Raw genomic sequence first — 18219 nt, 5'->3', positions numbered from 1 at the left:
TGAAGTACTCTGGAGGTGGAGCAGCCTGTGCTGAGACCTTGTCAAAAGGGGGCGGGGGAGGTTGTTTGTACTAGTTGACACTAAGAATTAAGATTTGTCCAACACCGAGGGAGAACTCATGGCATACACCACATGGGTGCACACTGATAGAGACTGTGAAATTGATGTCCATGTTCTGTGCAAAGTCACTGTGCCTTGCAAGTTCAGTCTCCGGTTTTGTCTCCTGCAGATTGCTAGTGCGACCACTGCGCCATCCATCCCATCCCATCTGTCCCCAGGCCTGCGCGATGTGGCTCTGCGCTGTTTAGAACTTCAGCCTCAGGACAGACCTCCATCCAGAGAGCTCCTGAAGCATCCTGTCTTTCGTACGACTTGGTAGTTAACCGTTCAGACCAGCTCTAAGGGAGACAGGATGTACAGCAAGGAGAGAATAAAAAGAACTTGTGGACGACCACGTTGATAATCTCCTGGCCCTCATGCCACTGACCAGCTAGAAATGAGGCCAGTGGGGAACCCTTACCTAAGTATGTGATTGACAAATCATGATCTGTACCTAAGCTCAATATGCAAAAGGCCACAACTTGTGTCGAAACTGTAAACCGTGCCTTTCAAAGGACTGGCTCTAGGTGAACAGGAAAGCGATGGAGTTTGCATGATTAAATAACAGAACATAAATTTATTTTTGGAGCACTTTTTCAGCAATATTAGCAGCTGAGGGCTCAGGATCTGTTTTAATGTGTCACCTTCTTCCATTTCATCTAGTGATCACAGCAGGGGGGGTCTACAATTCCGTTTGGGGTTTTTGTCACTGGCTATAAAACAAATCAGTGTCTGCCTCTTTTAGGTCAGTATGCTGAGTAGCAGAAAATACATGTGTTTTTAAAAGTTAATAACTTCTTTATGACCCACACTTGACCTTTTTTTTTTGGTTTTAACTTCTGGTCGATTGTGGTTCGTTGTGCATTTTACTGTTGGCCCGTTCATTTCCTTTTTTTGGAAAATATGGTTCTGTATTTTCATTTCGCCTTCATTTGTGTTTAATATTCAGGGAAAGGTGATCTCTTCAAACCAGAAAAAAAAAATAGAAGTAGGTGTGAACTAGTTTATTAAATCTGTGCCTATTGCAAGAGTTCTGTTTTCTTCTCATTGGTGTATAATGAAGTACTGGCTACACGGAGTCAGTCCCCGCCCTCGCCATGCGGGGTAAGTCTGTACTCACCTCAAACAGCTGTTGAGATGCAGCTCACGGGCAGGGCAAGGTTATCCAAAAGTGAGGTGGATTGTTTCATATTATTTCCTAGCCTATAGGGAACTCCTGCCGTTTAAATCTTCCTCTTGGTAACAATCCATCATTCATTCCCACCGATCGTAACGGAACTGCTGTTTCCCTGTACCATGCACGATGTTTTTATACTAGACCCGGCTGAAAAACTCTTGGACTCACCTACCAATCAGCAACGTTTTCAAACAATCAATCAATTTGCTTTGCATTTTAAAAATGTTCAGACGGAAAAGTAAAGTTGAATTTCATTTACACACTAATTCCTGGAATTTGCACAACTATTTAATTGTCTTAACCTCAAGATGAATTCAGATGCATGGAATCCTGAAGGAAAATGGTAGATCTTTGCATGTGTGTCTTTTAAATCAAGTACTGATTAGCTTTTAAATGTAACTTTGAAATGTTAAGTTTTAACTCTTCAGAAGCCAGTGTGAAATAGAATTGGTTATTCTCAAAGACTCAGGATAAACTAAATAAGCTATATATATGTAGTACATTTGACATGTACAACACAAATTGGAAGTAAAATAAGTTCCAAGATAAGTTTACAGGGATATATTGCAGATAATTTTCAAAGACAGTTTTTCTGTGAAATTTTACATTCCTTTGTTTGGGAAGATTGGCAATATTTGAAGAGTTAAAAATAATACAGAAATGTGAAGTTTGGTAATGCTAAATGTGTTGTACTTGACTTCTTTTTTTATTTTCTTTTTATTTTTACTTTTTGACTACTTAGAATTTTCACAGTTCTAATAAGATTGTTTCCGAGTCTCGTGTGCAAGCTTTAAAGGATGCACTCTTGCCATTGTATGTACTGGAAGATCATTGGTCAGATTCACACTGTCTGACAGAGGTGTAAACTGTATAAACTGAGGAACCTCAGCTAATCAGTATTACTGTGTAGATCAACATGCCCACCACATTTCAGACTCAAACCGTCTCCAGATGTCAAGATCCACTGTGTTTGAGTTTGTGTGCAGTTCCCTCAGCTTGCTGGTAATTGTGGTGTTTTGTTTTTGATGCAAATGTGATGTAATATTCTTATTTTCTTTGGATCAAAGCTGGACTGAAAATTGTACTGTGTAATTATTTTTGTGTTTTTAATGTTATTTGGTACTCAAGTTGTAAATAACGTCTACTGCTGTTTATTCCAGTTTCTACTACCTCAGGTGTCCTATAGATTTTTCTTCTACCAAAGTTCACTCTCACAATGACATTCTATGTGCTGTGTGACTATGATTCCTAAGACTTCCAGGGCTTAAGGGCTAACTCCTATTAGCACCTTACTGTGTAAGCAAATGCTACAAAAAACCTCTGGGTTAAGAAAATTTGGCTTAAATGTATCCTTTGTTATTTTAAATATATCGAGATATTTTAATTAAAATTTTTACCCCTTTGAACCAATTTTATAGTATTTGTACCTATTTTGGTGTTTTGTCTTTATAGTAAATAAAAGTTTTTGAACAAAAGTTAACTGGTGCTTTGGATTTTGTAAATAATTTCATACTAATAGAAAGGTTATGAAAGCACTGTAAATAATTTCATCCTACTCACACCCGGCTGCCTGGTCACACCCTTCATAGCTGGAAGCTGCAGAACAGGATCCTGTGTTGCTTCGGTGGTCCCACTTTCTTGAGTCTCCGCCTAGAACCACGCCTTACTCCTTCCTTGGCCTTCGTGGTTTGTGATTGTATTGGCTACTGGCTTACGGAAGCCCCTCAGTCTGAGCGTGGTACGTCCTCCTTAGACTGGGAATGTGCAGGTGGCTGGAATACTGTGGGCAGTGCTGCTCTTCTGACACCCGATGGCAGGAGGGACGCACCGTCCATCTGTCCCTTCGATGCTGCAATAACCTGAGCAACACCGTGAAGCCACTGTTTCCCCTTCATAACCAACAGGCACTTTCATATTAAGCCTTCTGTAAAGGGATACTCTGAGACCACATAAATAGCATGTCATCCAGTTTAGCTATGTGCTCTTAGCCGCCTTGCTTGAGATTTTACCCTAAAAGTTGCCGAGTAATTATTTTTCTTTTAATTTCCTTATTCCTCAACATTTGTCAACTGTATTTTGCTATTAGGGAGCAATTTCTTCCATTTACTTAGTGTATATTATCACGTATTTGCTCAAGTTGTCACAAATCAGTGACAGAATGTCCGTTTCTGAGGGCTAGCATCTCTGTCTTTGGCTAGTGTACTAGTCGGGGTTCTGTGTAAAAACCAGTAGAACATCTTACAAAGGGCATCTATTAGATTGGCTTACCGTTAGACTCTAGGTGGTCCAGCAGAGCTGTCTGTACATCACAGAGTCTGAGTCACTGGGAAACTGGTGGTCCAGGAGGCTGATCACCTCAGCAGTCCTGTCCGGCACTGAAGGCCTGGAGGATTTCTGAAGAGCCGCTGCTCTTCCAACTGTGTGAGAAAGCTGAAGAAGCTGGGGGTTTGACAGTGGCAGCGACAGGGGACCAGCAAAAGGTGAAGGCATGCGAGCAAAAGGCAGCGTTTCCTGGGACCTCCTTAAATCGCCACTAGAAGGTGCTTCCCCTCAATCCTTCCAGGAGCATGCCTCTTAGTTGACTTCAGATCCAGTCAAGTTACAGTCAAGGCTTCGCAGCAAGCCACCATTATTCTACAAATACGTAATACATTTGGCTCCATCTGGTATATTTGTCTTGTGTAGTCCTTGGAGCAGTCATTTTTCTCTAAGATCACTGATTCCTTTGATGGGCAATAGCATTTAAAAATGAGGTGTCCGCACTAGGTGGTGGTGGTGCACACCTTTAATCCCAGCACTCGGGAGGCAGAGGTAGGCGGATCTCTGTGAGTTCGAGGCCAGCCTGGGCTACAGAGCGAGATCCAGGACAGGCACCAAAACTACACAGAGAAACCCCGTCTCAAAAAACAAACAACAACAACAACAAAAATTAAGTGTATGCATGTGTCAGTATCGAACATCACATGGTACTTCATTAATGTGTACCATCATCAGGTTATATATTAAAAATGTGGGGGCATGGTGGCACACAACATTAATCCCAGCACTCCAGAGGCAGAGGCAGGCAGATCTCTGTGAGAACAGGCCAGCCTGCTTTAAAATGTGAGTTCCAGGACAGCCAGAGCTACACAGAGAAACCCTGTCTCAAAAAACAAATAAATGTAAAAACACTCAACCCCAAAGAAGGAAGAAAATGGGGAATTAAAAGGATTCAGGAGGCAGAGGCAGGCCGATCTCTGTGTGAGTTCGAGGCCAGCCTGGTCTACAGATTGAGTTTCAGTCTCTAAACACGAGAGAGAGAGGGGGGGGGGGGGAGAGAGAGAGAGAGAGAGAGAGAGAGAGAGAGAGAGAGAGAGAGAGAGAGAGAGAGGAGAGAGAGAGAGAGTAAAGAATAGATGAGATAAATGGAGACCATACGAAAATGTTAACCCTCAATCTACTGTCCAGTGATTATGTTAAATTTGATTAAGCATCCACATAAAAGAAAAAGTAAGATTCATGGTCTGCATGTTAAGATAGGCTAGTGGCTACTGTGTGTCTAGCCCTTCTCAGAGAATTAGAATAATTAGCTTTGCATACATGTAAAATGTATACAGTACATAAACCTACATGCGCATATCTACACACAGAAACCATGAGTTTGTGTCATGGTTTTGATCAAACACCAACAGGTTCAGTGAAGCTTTTCTACTTTCTGAATTTGTGATTGTTTTCTCCAAGAACTGTGGCTGTGATCATTCCCAATGTCTTAGCTTAGTTTAGCTCCTCCCCACCTCTCCCTATGGAAGCAGTCTCTTGATCCCCACACCTGGGTTTCACAGAAAGAGCCTTCCTTTTGTGGACTCCCAACTCTTAGGGTGCCATCACTGCTGGCGGGGGGGGGGGGGGGGGGGGGGGGGGGGCTTTGTTTCTTACTGGTTTCTTGTCCTGGTTTTTTTTTTTTTTTTGGTTTTTCGAGACAGGGTTTCTCTGTGTAGCTTTGCGCCTCTCCTGGAACTCACTTGGTAGCCCAGGCTGGCCTCGAACTCACAGAGATCCGCCTGGCTCTGCCTCCCGAGTGCTGGGATTAAAGGCGTGTGCCACCACCGCCTGGCCTGGTTTTGTTTTTTTAAGACAGGGGCTTACTGTGCAGCCCTGACTGGCCTGGGACCCACAGACATCTGTCTGCCTTTGCTTCTAGTATTAAAGGCATATGCCACCACACTAACTTTTCATTGTTCTTAAGAGGTCTGTATATGTGTGTCTTTAACTGACAAGATGCATCAGCATTAATGAGTTACTGTGTGAAGTTTCTATGTATATAGTCTTAAGATATACTTTTTATTTTTATATGTATTTTTTCACAAAGTAGACAACATCCCAAACACTTGTCCATGCCAAAACCATTCAAAATCTTACTACCTTAAAAAGAAAAGAAGTATACAGTGCCACCATTATCCATACTCACCCTACAGTGCAGGAGCACAGCAGACAGTCTTATTCCTTTATTTTGGGTGGTACTAATGATAAACGTTGGTCCTCCTGTATGCTAATGCTCAACCACTGAGCTATATCCCTAGCTTTGATACAGAGTATGACTAAGTTGCCCCAGTTGGCCTTGAACTTTTGATCTACCTGACAGAACCTTCTGAGTAGCTGGGATCACAGACCTGTACCAAAAGCCCAGCCTCTTTGCAGTTTCTAACTATAACTTAATGCCCATTGGTCAGCCTCGCCCATCCTTCCCCCACCCCACTATTCTCAGCCTCTGGGAACCACCTTTCTACTCCCAGCTTCCATGGGATCAGCTTGTATAAATTCTATGAGACATCATGTGGTACGTGTCTGGCTGTGCCTGGTAAATTTCACTTAACATAAAGATCTCAAGTCCCATCTGTGTTGTCCCCAGTGACAGGATTTCATTCTTTTTATAGTTGAAACACACTGCACTGTATATATGTACCACATTTTTAGATGGTTTCATCAGTTGGTCAACATTTAGGTTGATTGCACATCTTGATATTGCAGATTGTGCTTCAACAAACATGTGAATGCACAGGCTTCATTGACATCCTGATTATGTGCATACTTGTAAGTATCTACGCACACACACACACGTGCACACACATCACACACGCACATCCAGGAATGGGGTTACAGAAGAATACTGTGTTGGATAAACTATTTTTTGAAGCAGTTAGGTATAAAGACAAATGAGGCAGAAGGCACAGAGATTTGTGCCCTCACATACAAGGCTTTCTGCTATAAAATGGAAGCCACCATGTTGTCAATAATATGGAACTTATGGAAATGGCCTTGAACTATACCCAGCACACAGTGGGTATGGTTGTATATTTGTCTGAATGACAAGTGACAAACAGTTACAAAGTCAAAGACCTGTGGGACTAGAAAAGCTTGGTAAAGGCTCACAACAAACCTGAGATTCATGCCAGCTTCATGACTAGGGGGTACAATGGTTGTCATGTTAGAATGGCAGCCCAATGTTGCCAAAGCCCTTAAGTTTTCAAAAGAACCTGGATACCTAGGTTGCACTGTAATTTCCTGATGTCTAAGCGTTGTAGACAGTCAACTATTTTGGTCCATGCCTATAATCCCAGCACTCAGGAAGGTGCTAAGATGGAAGGATCAAGAATTCAAGGTCAGCTGGCAGTAGTGGTACATACCTTTCATCCCAGCACTGGGAAGGCAGAGGCAGACAGATTTCTGTGAGTTCCGTGCCAAATTGGTCTGCATAGTGAGTTTCAGGACAGCCAGGACTATGAAGTGAGATCCTGTCTCAAAAACAAACAACAAACAAGAATTCAAGACCAGCCTGCCTCACCACAAATTAGACAGACAGACAGACAGATAGATAGATACATTAGGATAGATAGATTAAGATAGATGATAGATAGATAGATAGATAGATTATCTAATAGATAAAGATAGATTAAGATAGATTATAGATGACAGATAGATAGATAGATAGATAGATAGATAGATAGATAGATGATAGACAGACAGACAGACAGATAGGTAGGTAGATAGATAGATACATAGATACATAGATACATAGATGGAATTATAGACTAAACAAAATTCATCACTGGAGTGTATTGGCCTGTGGTTGGTTGCTTTTTGCCCTCTGACTTAGTTCCAGGGTTACAAATACGTAATTCAAGGAGAGGAAGGATCTCAGCCTTGGGAAAACAGATCTTTGGAAAATCAGGTGGTCTATAGGTCATTGCTTTGCCAGATCTTTAGAGATAAAAACCAAACAGACTTTGTAGGGGCAAATCCTTCATGTCCTAAAGCTCCTTTTCTCGTAAATAGGAGAAATGCCAAAATGCTCACTAGAGTTTAATTCTTAGATAACCAAATGTCAGTTTCCCTTAAAGCCAATTTGCCCAATAAGATCCCTCAGCATTTATATAGACACTATTGAGAAGAGCTGGAACTTGGGTGGGACAGAGTGGTGTGATCATATCTATACTTGGAATCTTGAAGAGTTAAATGTGGGCAAAACAAGAAGCAGGAAAGCCAGAAGGCAATGTCAGTGGTACTCAACCTTCCTTTAGTACAGTTCCTCATGTTGTGATGACCTCAACCATAACATTATTCTGTTGCTACTTCATAACTGTAATTTTGCTACTGTTATGAATGGTAATGTAAATATCTGATATGCAGGATATCTGATATGCATCTCCAAAGGGGTCATGACCCACAGGTTGAGAACCACTCACTGGAATAGACGACCTCTTCAGCTGCATGTTTAAGTGACTTGACTGTATAAAGATGCTTTTGTTCTTTCTCCTACTTAAAATAATTTTATTATTTTTATTTTACTATTTTATGTGTATGGGTGTTTTGCCTCCATGCATTTTTCTGTGCCATATACAAGTGTGGTGCCCGAGGAGGTCAGAAGAATGCATTGGATCCCCTGGAACTTGAATCACAGATTCTGCTTTGCACCTTCCCTGTGCTCTCTCCAGAGCCCAATCCCCATCTGTTTCTCTCACACTGTGTAACAACTATACCTTGCATGCTAACTGAAGGTGTTTGTATTTTCTGGAATAGTCTGTGCACAGAAGTAGGGTAGTCATAGAAGTGACTCAAATAATTCTTACCAAGAAAGGCAGCCAGGGTGGGGAGAGGGAAGAACAGAGTACAGTGTTGTGGGGCTTTCAAATCCAAATGCTCCCATAGGTTGCTAGCTAATGCTTTTTGTCAGTTTTGACATTTTGTTTAAGAGTGGTCATAGTAAGGGACCCCATGATAAAGAATTCTCCCTTCCTCTGAGAATTGCCTTAGTGTTCCAATGCTGTGAAGAGACCACAGCAACTCTTATAAAGGAAAACATTTCATTGGAGCTGGCTTACAGTTTCAGAGGTTTAGTTCAGTATCATCATGGCGGGTAGCATGACAGCATGCAGGCAGACATGGTGCTGGAGAAGGAGCTGAGAGTTCTACATCCTGATCATAAGGCAGCAGAGAGAGACAGAGACACTGGGCCTGACTTGGGCTTTTGAATTCCCCCCCCCCCCCCCCCCCCCCCCCCCCCCCCCCCCCCCGCAAAAAGGCCCACCCCCAGTGATACACTTCCTCCAACAAGGCCACACCTACTGCCACACTCCCAATTCCTCTTGGATAGTGCCAGTTCCTGATGCACTCAAATATATGAGCCTGTAGGGACCATTCTTTTTTTTTTTTTTTTTTTTTTTTTTTTTTTTTTTTTTTTTTTTTTGGTTTTTCGAGACAGGGTTTCTCTGTGTAGCTTTGCGCCTCTCCTGGAACTCACTTGGTAATGTAGGGACCATTCTCATTCAAACCACCACAGTGGACAAAGAGACTGTCTAGTGAGAAGTGATGGAGACCAGATCTTAATGAAGACGAAGACTGAAGCTCCAATCAGCAAAGAAGCAGAACACTAGACGGTGGAAAATGAGAGGTCCCACTACACTAGGAAGGCATGAGATCAGGGAGATCAGAAGAAGAGAAATTGTTAAAGGCAATGCGGTGGTTCACACCTATAGTCCCAAGAGTCAGGTGTGAGGCTCTCCTGGACTCAAGACCAGTCTGGGCTACACAGCAAAACTCTGGGGGGAGAGGAAGGGAGGGGTGAAAGAGAAATCAATGATTTCAAAAGCCACAAATGTGGAGATAAGACAGAAGTGTGCAGTCTGGACATGGAGTGTCTCCTGTCAGTTCGTGAATTAAAGCTTGGTTCCTAGCTGGCACAGCTGAGAGCTGACTCAGCCTTAAGGCACTAACTCCATTAATGAGTTCACACTGAAGGGGCTCCTAGGAGGTGGGGCCTGGATGGATAGAGAAAGTCCCTGGGGTCGTGTCTTTGAGATGCGGATCTCATCTCTGGCCTCTTCCTATCTCTCCAGCTGCTTTCTTGCAGACTCGTGAGGTGAGTGGCTTTCCTCTGGCACTACTATGGTGTTTCTGCTCTGCCATAGGCCTTAAAGCAAGGGAGCCACCACACCACGGACCTCTGAAACTGGGAGCCAAAGGAGCCCTTCTATGTTTAATCTCAGCTCCATTGTCTCAGGAATGAAAACTAACACAAGCACACCAAGTCTCTGAAGATGAATGACAAGGACCACTTCAGTGGAGCAGAAAGAAAGAATGAGGCTGTATTTCAGTGCATGCCATGGGGAATCTGTGGGCAGGAAGATGATGAGCAAGATACAGTTAGTCATGAAGCTTGCCTAGGAGCAAGGAGTATAATCTGTACCCTGCAATGGGCACGGATGCAGAGAAACAGCAAATAACATAGCTTACAGGGTTCTCTGCATGGTCTGCTGTCTGTTCAGTTCTGCTCTCCTGACCACCCACCTCATGACCAATGAGATAGCTTCCCAGCCACTGCTGTCTCCCAGCGTCAGCATATCTCCTGCTTGCGAATGCCTCTACCACCCGGACATCCTGACCCTCTCCTGAACTGGACTCATCCTACTTTTTAAAACTGCTCACTTTGTTTTAAGGATTTATTTATGTATATGAGTTCTACTTGCAGGACAGAAGAGGGCATCAGATGGCTGGGAGCCACCATGTGGGTGCGGGGAATTGAACTCAGGACCCGTGGAAGAGCAGCCAGTGTTCTTAACCACTGAGCCATCTCTCCAGCCCCTAAAATTGCTCACTTTTAAGGTTCATTTTTGTTATGAGTGTTTGCTTGTGTGTATGTATGTGCCCAGAGAGGTCAGAAGATGGTATCACGCTGGGCAGTGGTGGCACACGCCTTTAATCCCAGCACTCGGGAGGCAGAGGCCGGCAGATCTCTGTGAGTTGGAAGCCAGTCTGGGCTACAGAGTGAGTTCCAGGACAGGCACCAAAACTACATGGAGAAACCTGGTCTCAAAAAAAAAAGGAAGAAGAGGGCATTAGACCCTCTGGACTGGAGTTACAGACAAGTTGTGAGCTACCATATGGGTGCTGAGAACTGAACCCTGGTCCTTTGTAAGAGCAACAAGTACCCTTAACTGCTGAGCCACCTCTCCAGCCCATAAGACTCTTTTGGTTGGTTGACTGTTTTTGAGACAGGGTTTCTCTGTGTAGTTTTGGTGCCTGTCCTGGATCTCGCTCTGTAGACCAGGCTGGCCTCAAACTCACAAAGATCTGCCTGCCTCTGCCTCTCAAGTGCTGGGATTAAAGGCCGGCCCTTAGCAGGGTTTCTATTGCTGTGAAGAGACACCATGACCACAGCAACTCTTGCAAAGGAAAACACTTAATTGAGGTGATGGCTTACAGTTCAGAGGTTCGGTCCATTGTCATCATTATCAGTATGGCGGCATGCAGGCAGACGTGGTGCTGGCTACATCTTGATCAGAAGGCAACATGAAGTGTCTGTGACACTGGGCAGTATCTTGAGCATAGGAAACCTCAAACCCGCCCCCCACAGTGACACACTTTTTCCAACAAGACCACACCTACTCCAACAAAGCCATACCTCCTAATAAGGCCACTCCCTATGAGCTTATAGGGGCCAATTACATTCAAACTACCACAGACAGTATCTTCTTCATTTCTATGTTCTCAGTGGCTAATACAGAGTCTAAAACACTCGTTAGTTGAACTAGTCAGCAATAGAAGAGGGCCACTGTATAATACCAGTGTCTCAGGAGGCTGTGTACAGTACTATTTTAAGAGGGCAACTATTGTTTAGGACTGAGCTACCCTGGTGGGGCCAATAACAAGGAACTACCACAAGTCAGGGAACCTGGGGGCAACTTGACACAGACCGAGGTAGAAGGGAGTCATGGAGAGGTAAAGAGTTAAACTTCCACATATCCAAAAGTTTCAGGTGGCATGAGGCTCAACTCAGGCCATGAAGGGTACATAACTGATGGTCTCACCTCCAGTGCCTAGGAGCTGAGGCCATCACTGAGGATAACTGCCCATCTGATAGCCCTGACCCTGAGGTCAGTGGATACATCAAGCACTGGAGAATTCTGACGGTCCGGTGGAGTATTTCACCCACCCACTACCCAGCCCCTGAACCCCACCACCCCGCCCACCTCCCACCCCCACCCCACCCCCACCCCACACACACAATCTACCTCGGCTAGAACCTGAGCCATTCCAGGGTGGTAACTGGCAAGTTTTAGGAGTGTGTGGTGACTTGCTCAGTCCACAGACTGCAAAGTCAAGGGTGGCCAGCAGAGGCTCCTGGTCTGAAAGGAACGGAAGGGAGCAAATGATGGTAGAGCACTTGCCTAGTGTGTGTGAGGCCTTGAGTTCAACCCACCACACACACACACACACACACACACACACACACACACACACACACACACACACACAAAGTGGGGACAAGGATGCAGAATGAGAGAAGAGTACTTTCTATACTTCAGGTGTGACTAGAACAAGAAATTTCCAAAATGAAAAATTAGAAAAATATTTTGAAGTCTGAATAGTCCTTGGTTTGACTAGACTTTTAAAAAAAAAATGTACCTTCATTTTTCCTTTTTAAAAAAATCGTTATCTCCTCTCGCAGCCGAGAGTTCCCTTCTTTCTTTCCCCTGCACCTACTGAACAGAATTGTTTAGCACGCCATGTCCAGTAGAGGGCAGCAGAGTAAAGCTTTGATTTAAGGGCCTCTTAGCGTTGCCTTTGCTAAGAAATCTTACACTTGGTTATTCTCAAAACTACAGCATAAATCCCAGAGATCTCCGCAGAAATCTGAAAAATACACAAAAACCATCGACAATTCCATTTTTAGCAGTCAGAACCCAGACTCGGTGTTTACCTACTTCCTAAAAGGACGTGCCTATTCCTCTTGCTTTCAACCGTGTGCAGGGAAGGAGACACCCGCTGCCCCCTGCCAGGGCTCCTGCTCTCAAGACCTTTACTCTCGGCTGCCAATCATCCACCCATCCATCCATGGATCCACCTATCCATTCAGGCATCCTGCCAATCATTGCTCCTTGAGCTCCGAAAACTATTCCTAACCAGTGCTCTGCTTACAACCCTTCGAAGACCACCCGATGCCTGCTTCTTTAGCGCTCTAGACTCACTCCACCTAAAACTTTCTTTCCCGCTACTGCCCACAAAAATGTCTGCTCTCTCCCATTCCTCTCCTTCTGTGAAGCCATGTGTTCAAGCCCACCCCTGCACCTTCGCGGATGACAGTGATTCTCCACCTTGTTTATTCCCTCAGAGCAGCTGAGAGCTGCCGGCACCTTCCAGCTGATACTCAAGGCTGCCACAAGCACCTGCGTTCTACACAGGTCTGAGCACCGTGTGTTATAGTTTTATTTGGTTCATGTATTTATTATAATTATGTCCTGGCAGATAGCAGTAAAGTGGCTGAAGGAAAAAGTGACTTTTGCTCATTTGCATGCAACCAAGCAGAGACCATTTTTCTCCTCTTAATGCAGCATTTTAAGTCTTTCTGCAGAAAATAATTAAAGGATTGTTAAAGAATACTTGGCAAAAATCCTCTAGAAAAGACTGGCGAACTGAATTTAAGAACATATTATAAAGATCACATGTCATAAACAAGATGGATTCATTTCAGGAATATAAAGATGGTTCAACATACACAAGTCAATACATAAAATAGCACATAAAATAGAATCATCTCCATAGATGTAGAAAAGGCCTGCCACTTAAGTTCAGCATCCCTTCACAATAAAAGCCCTCAAGAAACTAGGAACAAAAGGAACGTACCCCAATACAATTACAGTTATACATAACAAAGCTATAGCCAATATTACTAGCTGAGGAAAAACTGAGAACATATTTTCTAAACTTAGGAATAAGATAGGGATGCTTTTTATCTCCACTCTTAATCAATATACTGCTTGATATGTTAGCCAGAGGAATAGAGAGAAATAAAAGGGCTTCGAACAGGGAAGGAAGACGTCAAACTATTCCTGTTTGTAGATGTAGATATTTAAGATGCTATACTTAAGAAACCCTAGAGGTTTCAGCAGGAAACTCTTGGATACAATCAACACTGTTAGTAAAGCATCAGGATACAAAGTCAATACAAAAATCAGCAGCTTCCTACACACCACTAGGAAATCTGCAAAGAAAGACGCCAGTAGGAAAAAAACCCTATTCGTGGTAGCTTTAAAAAAATAATAATAAAACACCTAGTAATAAGCCTAATCAAAGAGGTGAAAGGCATCACAATGAATACTTTAAAACTGAAGAGATATGGAGCTGGGGAGATGGCTGAGTGGTTAAGAGCACTTGTTGCTCTTCAAGAGAACCAAGATTCAGTTCCCAGAACTTACATGATGGCTTACAGCCATCTGTAACTCCAGTTCCAGGGGATCCAACGCTTTCTTCTGACCCTCAAGTACACCAGGCATGCATATGGTGCACACACATATATGCAGACAAAATATTCAGACCCATGAAATAAAATAAAATTTAAAAAACTGAGGAAATAGAAGAAGACATTAGAAGATGGGAAGACATATGCATGAATTGGCAGAATTTTTATTGGCAAAAGCAGCATTAGATTCTGTGACATCTCTATCAGAACATCCTACAACCTTCTATCAGAATCTCAACTCTGTGGTGACAGAAGTAGAAAATAGTCCTAAAATTCATATGCAAGAACAGCAGTTTTGCTGGGCGGTGGCGGCACATGCCTTTAATCTCAGCACTAGGGAGGCAGAGGCAGGTTCCAGGACAGGCTCCAAAGCCATACAGAGAAACCCTGTCTCAAAAACAAAACACAAAAACAAAAACAAAAAACAAAACAAAAAAACAGAACAGCAGTTTTCCAACAGCCAGAGCAATCCTAAAATTCCAAAAGCCTAAGCAGAAAGAGTAAGTCAGAGGTATCACAATCCCTAACCTCAACTTACATTATAGAGCCACTATCACAAAATCAGCAAGATTTCAGGAGGGGGCGGGACCATACTGGTAAATCAACAAAACAGAATAGAGGACCCAGGAATCAACCCGCACAGCTACAGCACCTAATGTTTGACGAAAATGAACGATTATCCACTGCTGACGGGAATGCAAACTGGTGCGGCCACTATGGAATTTGCTATGGGGTACACACACACTTAGAACAGAGCTACCACATGACTACTAGTTTTGTCTCTCTGGAAGGATTTGAAGCAGACCACAGAGATACTTGCACACTCACGTTTACCATGGCACTGTTCACGATAGCCATGACATGGCACCTGTCCAGATGCCCATTAACAGGCGAACAGGCTAAAGAAAACATGGTGTATCGCACTATGATGACTTAGTCAGCCATAAAGAAGAATGATATTTGCAGAAAAATGGATGGAACTGAAGATCATAATTTTAAGAAAAATAATCCAGATTCAGAAAGACAAATATCACATTTTCTCTTACATGCAAAATCTAGACTTAAATATATATATATATCATGCTATATTTATTTAAATAGATAAGAATAATATCCAACTATAAGAGTGACTATAAAGAGAAAGCAGGGATCAGGAGGGAGCAATACGGGAGTTAGAAATCAAAAGTGCAGTATGTTTCCTCCAACATGTGGAGTCTATATTCAACAATAGATGCATATACATGACATAAAGCAGAAGGTGACCTTTTTCAAGGAGGGAGGACACCAGCAAGACTATATATATATATATATATATATATATATATATATATATATATATATATATATATATGCAAATGTCACAATGAAACCATTTCATTGTATGACAACTGAAATATTAATTACAAATTTAAATATATAGTAGTCGAACATTTTTGAACAATTTCACACTGACAAATCTGAAACCCTAGCCTAAATGAACAGATTTCATTACAAAAACAAAAACTCTTACCAAATGTTATACAAGAAGAAAAGGAGTTTTATCTGGTGCAAAACTGAAGTCAGTGTCAAAGTGAACTACACACTCAGACAGTTCCTACTGGCAAACTCTATCTGAAAATTTAAAAAGAAAAAAAAAATGTTGGCTAACAGCAATCGCATCTATAACTATCTGTAGGGTCTTGCCAAAGAGACACTCATACGTGAGCAGATTGATCCCACACTCCTAAGGACGGTTCAGTACTTGAGAATGCATGCCTGTAACTGGCTACCAGAAGACTGCAGATAAAACAAGTGGTCCACCATCTTAGTAACTATTAGGGGAAACATTCGATACCTATCATTCACTGAAAATTAAGATAAAACTTCTTAGAGAGTCAAAAATAGAACATTCACATATTCCACAAATTATACCCACCAGAAGATTTAAAAACTCACACAAAATACTACGGCTTTACAGGAACAAACGAAGATAAAACATCACTCAGTGCCCCCAAATAAAACCTGCAGAAAACAGATCACCCTGACAGCCGCTGGGTAGGGATGGCGGGGAACAGACCGTAGTGGAGAAGGTTGCCACAAGTTCCTCGCTGAACTAAAAATTAATTTTAACACTAGAAGCACCAGAGATGCCTGGCGGTGGTGGCGCATGCCTGTAATCCCTGCACTCTGGAGACAGGCAGGAAGAGCTCTGAGTTCAAGGCCAGCCAGGTCTACAGAGTGAGTTCCCGGACAGTCAGGGCTACACAGAGAAACCTTGTCTCAAAACAAAAACAAAAAGGCACCAGAGAGATAAACTTCATATAAGTAAAAATTCTACTAACTCTTAATTCTTTTTGGTTCTGTGTAAGTTTGGAGATCATAAAGACGTTCAGTTCATATGCCATCAGTAAGTGTGGAAAACACATCCTGAAACTGAACCAACTTCATTAAGCAGGTCAGATAAATCTGATCTATATCACTGCTAAAGGCAGAGTCCAGGAGGAAAGGAGCTATGAGCAGACAGACACTCCTGCATTCTCTTTACTTCTCAGGAACAGAGCACATCAGCTCCAAGGCCACGGGCATCGGCCTGAATTTTCACTCAATCTGAGCCGTTCTGTTTTCAACTTCAGGTTGGGATTCACCTTCACTCTCAAGCTAAGAACAGAGAAGCCAACCCTCCAGCCTGAAGAAACAGCAGCAACACATTCACATTTGAATAAACACATGTTGATTTGAAAATGGTCCAGGAATTCTATTAGGCTGTCCTCAATGGAACTGAACCTTGCCCACATCTGTCCTGTGGACACCCGACCTATTGATACACACGGGTGCTTCCTTTGCGCACTGGGTGAGTTCTAAAAATCCTTTCAAATGTCACCTACGGAGGGACAGCTTCCCACCTCATTCCATGAGGCCAGTATTACTAAATATCAAAATTGGATAAAAAGACATCCAACACAAGATTGCAAACCCATATCTCTCATAAATATATATGCAAAACTTCTAAATAAAATCTTACTGAAAAAAATCCAATAATACAATTTAAAGAATAATATATCATGATTAAATTAATCCAATGACAGAAAACTTAACCTGGGTACTGGGAGTAAGAGAACAGATGGGAACGGTTAGAGAAAGTTGTAAGGGGATTTTGAAAATGATGGATGTTTGCGATCTTGATTTTGATTAATGCATGTGCAAAAGACTTAGCAAATTGTTCACTTTAAGTGTGTGTGGTTTAGCATATATCCCAACTATACTTTTAAAAGCTCCTTTAGAAAACATTAACAAACAATAACAAAAAATAAAATAACCTCTTTGAATGCATCCGCTGGCTCTTAGAAACGCCTGACGTCTAGGATAGGGCTGGAACTTGTTCGGGAAGACTCGGGCTGCGTGGAGGCAATGGGAGAGTAGGGGCTGAGCGAGGGCAGCGGGAAACAGCCGACAGGTACTAGACAAGCAGCAGGAACAAGCCTGGGGGGGACACCAGGCGGCCCACGCCGAGGGCACGTTCCTGGAGGGCAGGATGCCCCGCAGCCCAGTGAACCTTCGCGCACAACCAAGCTCGGTGTGCACGTGGGAGCGAAAACGCACGGAGACCGAGAGCGGGCATGGTGGGTTGCTCCAGCTCTGCGAGCCCCCGGGCAGCAGAAGCCGGGCCAGGCAGGACACCAAGGTGCGGAGGGCGGGACAGCGCGACCCGGCTCCTCCCTCGGCTGAGCCGGCCCGGGACTTCGACCCGCCTCTCCCGCACCCTCGCCGGCACCGCACAGCCCCGCAGCGATGCCAGGGCGGCCTGCGGCAGAGTGTGTGTCCGCGGTGGCGCCGCTTCGTTCCCCGGACCGTGCTGAACCTAAACCACAACCCGAGGTGGGAAGGCTGAATGGCGGGACCGCACGACATCCCGCAGCTCTCCGTGCTGCCTCGGTTGCTAGGCCCGAAGACGCCAGCGGGCTGAGGCGGGCGTGCCGTGGGGGCGGCGCCTGACGTGAGTGACGCCCCGGGAAGCCGAGGAGGAGGCGGGCGGGACGAAGGGGGCGGAGCCCGAGGTGGGTGGAGCCTGGGGAAGCCAAAGTCCTGAGGCGGGCGGGCGCAGGAGGAACCTGAGATGGGTGGAGCCTGGGGAAGCCGAGGCGGAGGCGAGCGGGACGAAGGGGCGGGGCTTGAGGTAGGTGGAGCCTGG

General features: G+C 43.8%; 2 protein-coding genes across 2 annotated transcripts in view; one reads left to right on the top strand and one right to left on the bottom strand.

Annotated features, from left to right (window-relative positions):
* The window catches only part of Map3k1 (mitogen-activated protein kinase kinase kinase 1), a 66132-nt gene extending 63456 nt beyond the window's left edge, over positions 1–2676 (top strand). Inside the window, exon 20 of the mRNA XM_052743770.1 lies at positions 230–2676. Within this exon, the coding sequence (XP_052599730.1) occupies positions 230–379 (150 nt within the window). The 3' untranslated portion in view covers positions 380–2676. The remainder of the gene's footprint in view (positions 1–229) is intronic.
* On the bottom strand, positions 1314–18014 carry LOC128113528 (uncharacterized). Its single transcript, XM_052743284.1, has 3 exons — positions 17348–18014; positions 6940–7047; positions 1314–3706 (listed from the first exon to the last, which is right to left on the bottom strand). Exons 1-3 carry the CDS (start codon positions 17937–17939, stop codon positions 3633–3635), a joined length of 774 nt encoding a protein of 257 aa, XP_052599244.1. The 5' UTR covers positions 17940–18014; the 3' UTR covers positions 1314–3632.
* Between the last annotated feature and the right edge of the window lie 205 nt (positions 18015–18219).

The sequence above is a fragment of the Peromyscus californicus genome, unplaced genomic scaffold (assembly GCF_007827085.1).
Source record: "Peromyscus californicus insignis strain IS unplaced genomic scaffold, ASM782708v3 Scaffold_18__1_contigs__length_77618521, whole genome shotgun sequence".
Classification (NCBI taxonomy): domain Eukaryota; kingdom Metazoa; phylum Chordata; class Mammalia; order Rodentia; family Cricetidae; genus Peromyscus; species Peromyscus californicus.
The sequence above is the reverse complement of the archived record's forward strand: the minus strand, read 5'-3'. Positions and strand labels throughout refer to the sequence as shown.

Coding starts and splice junctions, on each gene's coding strand:
- LOC128113528 (XM_052743284.1), bottom strand. CDS start 17,939: ATGTCGTGCGGTCCCGCCATTCAGCCTTCCCACCTCGGGTTGTGGTTT. Junction 7,048..17,347: donor CAGCGGATGCATTCAAAGAG/GTTATTTTATTT, acceptor TTTTTGAGACAG/GATCTCACTTCATAGTCCTG. Junction 3,707..6,939: donor TCCCAGTGCTGGGATGAAAG/GTATGTACCACT, acceptor CAGCTTCTTCAG/CTTTCTCACACAGTTGGAAG.